Source organism: Phalaenopsis equestris, unplaced genomic scaffold (assembly GCF_001263595.1).
Source record: "Phalaenopsis equestris unplaced genomic scaffold, ASM126359v1 Scaffold000054, whole genome shotgun sequence".
NCBI lineage: Eukaryota > Viridiplantae > Streptophyta > Magnoliopsida > Asparagales > Orchidaceae > Phalaenopsis > Phalaenopsis equestris.
Window position 1 is genome coordinate 396,470 of NW_018164496.1, and position 9,239 is coordinate 405,708.

Genomic DNA, 9,239 nt, shown 5'->3' on the forward strand with positions numbered 1-9,239 from the left:
CGACGGTCTTAGTCGCCACGATGTTCATATGAGAAGTGGTCCGTTTGCACGAAGTGTCAGAATCAATTGTATCAGATAAGGACAAGGTGTTCCTCGGCCAGTTATGGAAGGAGTTGTTCAGGTTACAAAGAATAATCCTCAAGAGAAGCACTACATATCATCCTCAGATTGATGGTTAGACGGTGGTGGTCAATAGGAATGTGGAAACATACCTGCGCTGTTTTGTTTCGGATAGGCCGAAGCTTTGGGCCAAGAGGATTGCATTGGTCGAATGTTGGTATAATATTTCGTACCATATGACGGAGCAAACCACTCCTTTCAAGATTTTATTTGGGCGGGATCCACCCCACCTGATACACTATTGGCATAGTGTTGCACTGGTATCCAGTGTCAACTAGTACTAGTACTTGTAGGTGAGGGACGGGATATAGGCAGAGCTCAATGGGCATCTATTGAGAGTTCAACAGATCATGAAGTGTAACACAAATGAACATAGGAGAGAGGTGCGGTTTGAACAAAGGGACATGGTTTATTTGAAGTTGAGACCCTACAAACAAAAGATATTGACCAAACGGAGGAGTGAGAAACTTTCAATTCGTCATTTTGGACCTTACAAAGTGACGGCTCGCATCGAGGAAGTGGCCTACTTGTTGAGGTTATCGCCGTCTTCAACACTACATCTAATCTTCCATTTTTCATAGTTGAGACGGCAATCAAAGATCATACACCCTCATTGTCACTACCCCTAATTATAATAGAGGACCTGGAGGTGATCTAGTACGCGAAGGGGCGAGAACAAGGGATGTACTTTTTAAGTGGATGGGTCCACCAGAGTGAAACAACATGGAGACCATATCAACTGATCAGAAAATAGTTCTTATCATTCCACCTTGAGGATAAGGTGCTTCTTTGGGAGGAGAGTATTGTTAAGCCCAGTCAGGAGGCAGTCCAGGCAGGACCGGTCGGGCATCATTTGTCCGACCCACCCCAGCCCTTTAAGGGCCGGTTGACACAACAAGGCGTGGTGAACACGACAGAGAGGTTTGGTTCGGCGGGGAGCGGGGCAGAGAGTTCCAACAATCAAGTGGGTTCGACAAGGGCGTTAATCACCCATGAAATGAGGAGAAATTAGAGGAGTTTGAGGGGAAATTTTGATGATTGTGATAAGGATTATATTAAGGCTATTAACCTAGGGTTTGGTTTTTGTCATTGATATTTTGGCTTGTTGTAGCTTTCATTTCTTCTAGCGGTGTTCTTAGCGACATCTAGGGTTTGGGGAGAGACGATCTGCCTCTCAAATAGTAGATCATCATCGTATCTTTCTTGTTTTCTTTTGATTTTCATAAGAGCAACCCTCGTTTGAGTTTTCCACCCATTCATTGCAATTTCGTCGTTGTTTGCTCATTGACTTTGGTTTCGAATTGTATAATAGTATCTACTTTAATTATTAAATAAATATTTTTCTATAATATGCACTTTAGGTTAATTTTGAATTTTATTGAAACAAGCATATTAGAAAAATTATAGGAATAATTAATATAGTAGCATCTAGCTACAATAACTTTAAAATGAGCAAGAATATGAAAATTATGTTACCAATAAAAATTAATTAAATATTTAAAATTGTATGCATCTAACAATTACAGCTTAATAATTTGTAAAATTACTGATGATGTAAACAAGAAATCTTTTATGAACCAATATAATCGATCCATTTAATTTAATAATTATAATTAATAATATGTAAAATTACTGTTGATGTAAAAAAAAGGAAAAATATTTTATGTATTAACCTGTTTTTACATGTTTGAGCTGTTTTTATGTTTCAGCTTTTTTGGGTAGATCGTTATTTCTGCAGTTAGACTTATAGATAAATGTGCAATTTGTTATATTATGAAAATTTTAATATATTTTTGTTTCTGGCTATGCTGTTAATTAATAAATTTTTTGATGTTTTTAATATTAAATTATATAATTATGATTTGAGTTGACTTCTGTAATAAACAACTCGAGAAAGCAAATTAGCTACTTCTGTAATAAACAACTTGAGAAAGCAAATTAGCTAATATTAATGCATACTTGAATGCTGATGTAGTTGAACAGTGTTTTTCATGAATTTTAACTTCCTAGCCAATTTGGTTTTTAAAATTATTAAGCAATTTAGTACAGCCTGACAAAAGAAAATTTTTTTTCTGTGTAAAACCAGAAAATAGTAAACTGAAGAAAGAAAAAAATGGTTCCACTCACGGTCTTACTAAGTGATTTTTTTTTTCTTTATTGTATTTTTCATTACTGTGATTGACATCATATTTTCAATTGTTTGTTACAGGCCCACAAGGATCTAAAAATCCCATTTTTGATGTCTGGGTGCAAAGTTGCTGATGGTTACGGGACTATGCTTGTAAGTTCTCTTCTTTGGTAACTTGCAGAATAGCATTCATGGATAAACAAATATCTTTTATTCTGTTGTTATTTGGTGCATTAGCTCAGTCCAATAAATGCCTTGGAAGGTTATTAACTAGTTGTCTAAATTGTTTTGCTGACTTGAGTACTTTATGATTGATAGAACAAAATATTATGGATAAGAAAAAAAAAGTCTGAGCAGTTATTATCCTGATTGTTTTCAAGATTTTGGAACTTGCCATGGTTTGTAGAAACCATAGTTGCATATTTTTTGCACTTGCTTATCAGCATTGGCAGCTGATTTCTCATTTTTTCTCGACCCTTGACAAATGAGAAGCAGGTAGTTCTTGAAGAGCTAATGTTTAGCATTGTCTGAGTTACATAATTGGATACTATTAAGTTGGTTATGTAACTTGGGGAGTAAATATAATGGGAAGATTTCATTTTTGTGAAGTGATATTTTCATTTCGCTCTAATGGGTCTGGATATGTTTTTCATCCATAATACGTAATCATTCTTCTTAAATATTGGGGAATGGGGATTGATATAATGTTTAATGTTGATGAATGTTGATTTTATTTTCAAGTGGGATGCTGCTTCTGGTTTTTGTCCTTACTCTTTCTTAGAGTTGCATTTAACAAAGTTTCATATGATTATGCTTTTGAAGTTATATCAACTTTATTAATTCTTAATGTATTACCCTGTTATTTTATTTACTTGCCTATGTATTTTGTATGTTATCCTGTGTTCAGGTGACTGCTGTGGGTATCAATACTGAATGGGGGTTATTGATGGCTAGTATATCAGAAGAGAGTGGCGAAGAAACACCTTTGCAGGTTTTTTGTGGCCTTTTTTGTTGATTATTTGTTTGTTATTTTCTCTCTGTGATTCATTTTTTTCATTCCTATCAAAAGGTGCGCTTGAATGGTGTTGCAACTTTAATTGGTATAGTAGGGCTCTCTGTTGCTGCTTTGGTTCTTGTTGTCCTTATAGTCAGGTTATTGGAACTCATAACTGTGTGCATGAGTTTTCAAAATATTATTTCTGGCAAACTAAAGATTCGAGACTTAATTTTCAGATTCTTCACCGGTCATACAAAGAATCCTGATGGAAGTGTTCAATTTATCAAGGGCCAAACAAGTGTGAAAGATGCTGTAAATGGTGCTGTTAAGATTTTGACTGTTGCGGTATGTATCCATATAACAAACCTGGATTTTAATTATGGAAGATTCACATTCATACAATTTAATCCCTGTGTATTTACATATGTAACACCTAAATTTCAATTTGTACTTTTATGCCATGTTACCCATGCATGAAAAGCTGTATTTCCCTTTTTTTTTTTAAGTTAAAATAGTTGTATTTTTTATATGATATGAAAGAATTGGGCGGTATAAATGTAAAAAGTAAAGCTTAAGTGTTCGATATGTAAATAAATAGGAATTGGGCGGCATGTATGTAAATGCCCCTTTTATTATTCTAGTTACTAAGCAGCCTATGAATGATAAATAGGTTACCATTGTGGTCGTTGCTGTACCTGAAGGTCTTCCATTGGCTGTTACATTAACGTGAGTTTTAATTGTATTTCTTCTTGTCGATAAGAAGTTTTTCTTATTTCTTAAGGTTAATTGATATTCTTAATTTCAGTCTTGCTTATTCAATGAGGAAGATGATGGCAGACAAGGCTTTGGTATGCTTCTTTAAAAAAAAAAAAAATCAAACTAAAATGCCAACTTCAACTTGCTTTATTTGTAAGTTGCTATGTTATAGGTCCGGAGGCTGTCAGCTTGTGAAACTATGGGATCTGCCACTACAATCTGTAGTGATAAAACTGGAACTCTAACATTGAATCAGGTATTGTTGTTTATGTTTCCATGATATGATTTTTATCATTGTTTTTAAGTTTATCTTCGAATTTTAGAGTTAACAATTAGATGATTTGTATTTCGATAATTTCTGGAGTGACACTGTTAATGGGTGTTGAGTAGATTAATCATATCTATTATCCTAAAGTGCCTTGTGTTTTACCTCCAGTGTGATAAACGGGACACTAAAAAAAACTAATGAAGTCTCTATATTAACATAATGTGTCGATTATTTTCTAATTGATTTTATGATAATGATTCAGATGACGGTTGTGGAAGCTCATGTTGGTGGGGTAAAGCTAAGTTCTCCGGATGATAGCCATGAGTTATCTTCTTCTGTATGTTCACTCTTGTTTGAAAGTATTGCTCAGAATACAACTGGCAATGTATATGAACCAGAGGTAACATATTTTTAATTGAAGGATATCACCCTCCCTTTTCTTCCCCCAAAAGGTTGTATCTGAGACAAGATCAAGTGACCCTTTTCAAGAATTTGATAGTTGATGCCTATTCCTACTATAATGATTTCCATCATATTTTACGCCAAATTTGTTATTTAATGGGCTCTATTTGGCAGTTAGTAATATATATGTTTCCATCACTTAAATGAATATAGCTTTTACTGGTTTGGTGACAGTTTATTAAAGAACTTCCTATAAATTTCGATAAAGTTTTTAGTTCACGTTTTTCTCAAGACATTTCTGCTAATATTCTAGAATTCATTACTGTAGCACATAAATCACCCTTTTGAAATTCTTCTGCTGCTGATTATAATTACATATATTTTTGTTATTTCTAGGATGGTGGTCCTGTTGAAGTTACTGGCTCCCCTACTGAAAAGGCAATACTTTCTTGGGCTGTTAAGGTATTGGATAAGCTGTTTATAATCTTTTTTTGACGTGATATTTTATTTACTACTGGTTGTGAGTATCATTTCAATTTCAACAGCTGGGAATGAAGTTTGATGACGCTAGGTCTAGAACATCAATTCTTCATGTTTTCCCTTTCAACTCGGAAAAGAAGCGTGGAGGTGTTGCAGTGCACGTGGTAATTATTTTTGTATACTCAATTTATTTGTATGCTATTATTTATATATATTTTTATTTTGTTTTTACAACTCAGTCCTCGCTCGCTAGATTGAACATTTTATGTAATATTTTGCATTCCTTTTTGTTATGTTATTATCTTATGTAGTACATATGTAAAATTAAAACTAAGATTGCAGTTAGCATGCGCTGTAAATTTAGGTTTTTGATAAGTCATCTCTTTATTGCGATCGTGCAAGTAATGAGAAATTCTCATTTGCTTTGTCTAGTTGTTTTCTGCTGAACATTTGTAAAGCAATCTTCCTGTTTTGATCTAATTGCATAATTGTCTAGTCTTATCTCTTGACAACTTCATGAGAAATATTCCCCAGTTTCTAAAATGTCATTCACCCTTTTAATATGTATCTTTTTCTTGTAATGTGGCCTACAAAACTGTTAGTTAATTTAGTTTGATATAGCATTATGCAGACTGTTAATTGATTTATTTTGATATGTTATTGTGTTCACGAAGATTTTACTTATTACTTTATTTATAGTTTATTATTCTTATAATTTTTGTATACTTTTCTGGCTTCTTTGATGCTCTCTTATTCAGACTACTGTTGTCCCTTTTCTATTGTTACAGGCAAACTCGGAAGTTCATGTACATTGGAAGGGAGCTGCTGAGATAGTTCTAGCTTCATGCACAAAATGGTTGGACTCAAATGGTCAACCGCAGGAAATGACCACAAATCAGGTTAACTTTGTTAATTTCTTGGCATACTTTTTTCAATTATCCCCATTTATTGTAGTTTGATTAGCTTCATAATGCCTGCTTTTATCTTTCTGTTACTTCTAAACCAACCTTATAATGTTTATTAGATGGATGCTTTCAAACGATCTATTGAAGATATGGCAGCAGCTAGTCTTCGTTGTGTTGCCATCGCATACAGATTATATGAAATGGATAATGTACCCAAAGAAGAAGAGAGGGACGGTTGGGCATTACCTGAAAGTGATTTGATTCTGCTTGCTATTGTAGGGATAAAGGTCTGTAATATATTAGAGATTTTATTATTGGAAGATTTACATGCATACCTCTCAATTCTTATATATTTATATATCAATACCTAAACTTCAATGTTTACATAGATGCCACCCTACCTATGCGTGAAAAGGTGTATTTTACTTTTTTTAAAGTTAAAATAGTGGTGTTTTTTATGTGATAAGATACATTTGGGTGTTATGAATGTGAAAATCAAAGTTTAGGTGTTAGATAGGTAAATACATAAGAATTGGGTGGTATGTTGATAAATGTCCCTTTCTTATTTTAGATTTTGAAGTTCCTTGTTGCCTAAATTTGAATTTGCACACTTGATGAATGGACATTTGATATTCTTTTTCAACCATCCTGTAAACGATACAAATGCAAGCATGCTATACTAGATCTATCGACTTTATGAAATAATTTAGGTTGAAATTGCTACTTTTAACAATTTTATATGTGACTGATCTTCTCGGCTATACTGCTCACATTCTCTTTTAACTACTGTGTTTGTTCTATGCGCTTTCTTATCATGCATATTTCTTTTTGGTTTCTTTTTTGAGTGTTATTGACTTGCTGAACTTCACCTTGCCCGAAGTTCGACATCTCTTAAATTATGTTCTCTTCTCCTATCTGCAAGCTTTCTAATTTATTCGTATAAGTTTAGAATTAACCTGCTTCATTTTTTGAACAAATTTCGAGCAATATGTTAATTTTCTGAAGTTGAGAATTGCTTAAAGGTTATTGCCGTTATGGATTTATGTTTTTTTCTTTCACCATCTTGTTCTTAATAAATCCTTTCTATTAAATTTTTAGGATCCATGTAGGCCTGGAGTTAGAGATGCTGTGCAACTATGCACCAATGCTGGTGTCAAGGTAATTGGTCAACTTCTACTTTCTTGGATTGCAAACTACTTTTTTAAAAAAAGTGTACACGTTTAGCATGTTATTTCCTTTCAAATAGGTTGTTTGGCGTTTATTGAAAAAATGCTAAGAAATGTGATTGCTGCAAGTTAATGTAATATTTGTATGCTGTGGAACATATTTTAGTTGTGATATTTTGGCGAGTTAATTATTCATGCGAAGCTCCGTATATGTTATTTGTTGTTATGATGTTAGCGAAATGTACTTATATTTTCTGCGCCGGATAAGCAAATGTTTTCAGTCTGAAGAAGTTGTTAATGATGCAAGTTGTAAATGATGTATGTACCAGGTCCGCATGGTTACTGGAGATAATATACAGACAGCCAAAGCCATTGCTTTGGAATGTGGAATTCTTAAATCAGAAGAGGAAGCGATAGAGCCAATTGTAATAGAGGGAAAAGTTTTCCGTGCTTATTCCGACAAAACAAGAGAAGAAATTGCTGAAAAGATATCTGTAAGATTATATTCAGCAGCATTCTTTTGATTGTGATTTCCCTTTAGTCAATTCCCATATTTTGTTTGTTTATTATTTATTATTTATTATTATTATTACTTTATGTGTGACCGCCTGTGTTTTCTTTTGGAACTTGGGCACAATTTTACAATATGAAGATGAAACCTTCACGTTAGCTAAGGAAACTTAGAAACGTATTTTTTATTGCAACCGGAAAGTTCTACAATATATCTCTTGGTTGTTATTTAAGGAAGATAGAATAGAAAATTTGCTCTCAAAAACCTGTTCATTTCATTAATGACTTGGCTTATACGTTCTTTATAAATAAATTCCTAGATTTCCTCTATTTACAAATATGGCCATAAATTAGGTTCAAATCTCAAAACTCCCCCTAAAGATGGGCAAAAGATATCCATTAAGCCCATCTTATCACATAACCTGGACAACTCTAATGAGCCAAGCTCTTTGGTGAGGCAATTTGCTACTTGCTTTCTAGTGGCTACATGACTTAGCTCAAGTAGTCAGTTATTCAGCTTTTCCTTGATGAAGAACCTATCAATCTCGACATGTTTGGTTTTATCATGTTGCACCGAGTTGCTGGCAATGTTGATTGTTGACTTGTTGTTGCACCATGGCTTCATTTGAGCTCCTTAGTCTGTCCACCTTGAGCTCTACCAACACGGCTCTCAGCCACATTATCTCAACAACTCCTAAGACAATGGCCCTGTACTCTGCCTCTGTTGTTGACCTCGCTATAACCGACTGTTTCTTGCACTTCCAAGAGATCAAGTTGCCCACTACGAACATGCAGTATCCTGATGTGGACCTCTTATCATCAGTATAACTCGACCATTTAGAGTCACAATAACACTTAATGCCTACATGTCATTTCTTCCTGAATATCAACCCCTTCCCCGATGCACCCTTCGAGTACCTCATAATTTGATACGCTGCATTCATATGACCCTTCCATGCATCATGCATGTAAAGGCTCACCACAAACTGCAAATGAGATGTCATGATGAGTGTGACTCAGATAAATTAGATGACCCACTAATCTTTGGTACCTCTTGCAATAAACTGGCTCTCCTGCCTCTGCACTGAGTTTGTCCTTCTGATCAATTGGAGAGATTGTAGGCTTACATCCCAGCATGTTTGTTCTTATGAGGAGATCCAATACACACTTCCTCTGAGACAAGACCATCCCCTTTGGCCCACGTGGCAACTCAATGCCAATGAAGTATTTGAGATTTCCTAGGTCCTTCGCCTCCAATTTTTTGCCCAATCTTATATTTAGATGAACAACCTTTGCGTTACCATCACCGGTAACAAACATGTCATCAACATACATAACAAGCATAGTGATGTGACCTCCATATTGTCGAAAAATGTTGTATGGTCGACATTCATCTGCTAATATCTCATGCCCACCATAACCTTTCTAAACTTGTTAAACCAAACTCAAGGAGGCTGCTTAAAGTGACTTCTTGAGCCTGCACTCCTTGTCAATTGTCTGGTATGTA

The 9,239-nt window shown here is 34.6% G+C and overlaps 1 protein-coding gene across 1 annotated transcript in view; it reads left to right on the forward strand.

Moving 5' to 3' along the window:
* Positions 1-9,239, forward strand: part of LOC110019215 (calcium-transporting ATPase 9, plasma membrane-type-like) — a 50,387-nt gene that overhangs the window by 16,697 nt on the left and 24,451 nt on the right. The window contains exons 12-25 of the mRNA XM_020716798.1: positions 2,330-2,401; positions 3,156-3,239; positions 3,318-3,400; positions 3,482-3,590; positions 3,916-3,971; positions 4,051-4,093; positions 4,174-4,257; positions 4,532-4,669; positions 5,068-5,133; positions 5,217-5,315; positions 5,940-6,050; positions 6,176-6,343; positions 7,155-7,214; positions 7,552-7,716. Coding sequence (XP_020572457.1) covers positions 2,330-2,401; positions 3,156-3,239; positions 3,318-3,400; positions 3,482-3,590; positions 3,916-3,971; positions 4,051-4,093; positions 4,174-4,257; positions 4,532-4,669; positions 5,068-5,133; positions 5,217-5,315; positions 5,940-6,050; positions 6,176-6,343; positions 7,155-7,214; positions 7,552-7,716 — 1,338 coding nt within the window. The remainder of the gene's footprint in view (positions 1-2,329; positions 2,402-3,155; positions 3,240-3,317; positions 3,401-3,481; positions 3,591-3,915; positions 3,972-4,050; positions 4,094-4,173; positions 4,258-4,531; positions 4,670-5,067; positions 5,134-5,216; positions 5,316-5,939; positions 6,051-6,175; positions 6,344-7,154; positions 7,215-7,551; positions 7,717-9,239) is intronic.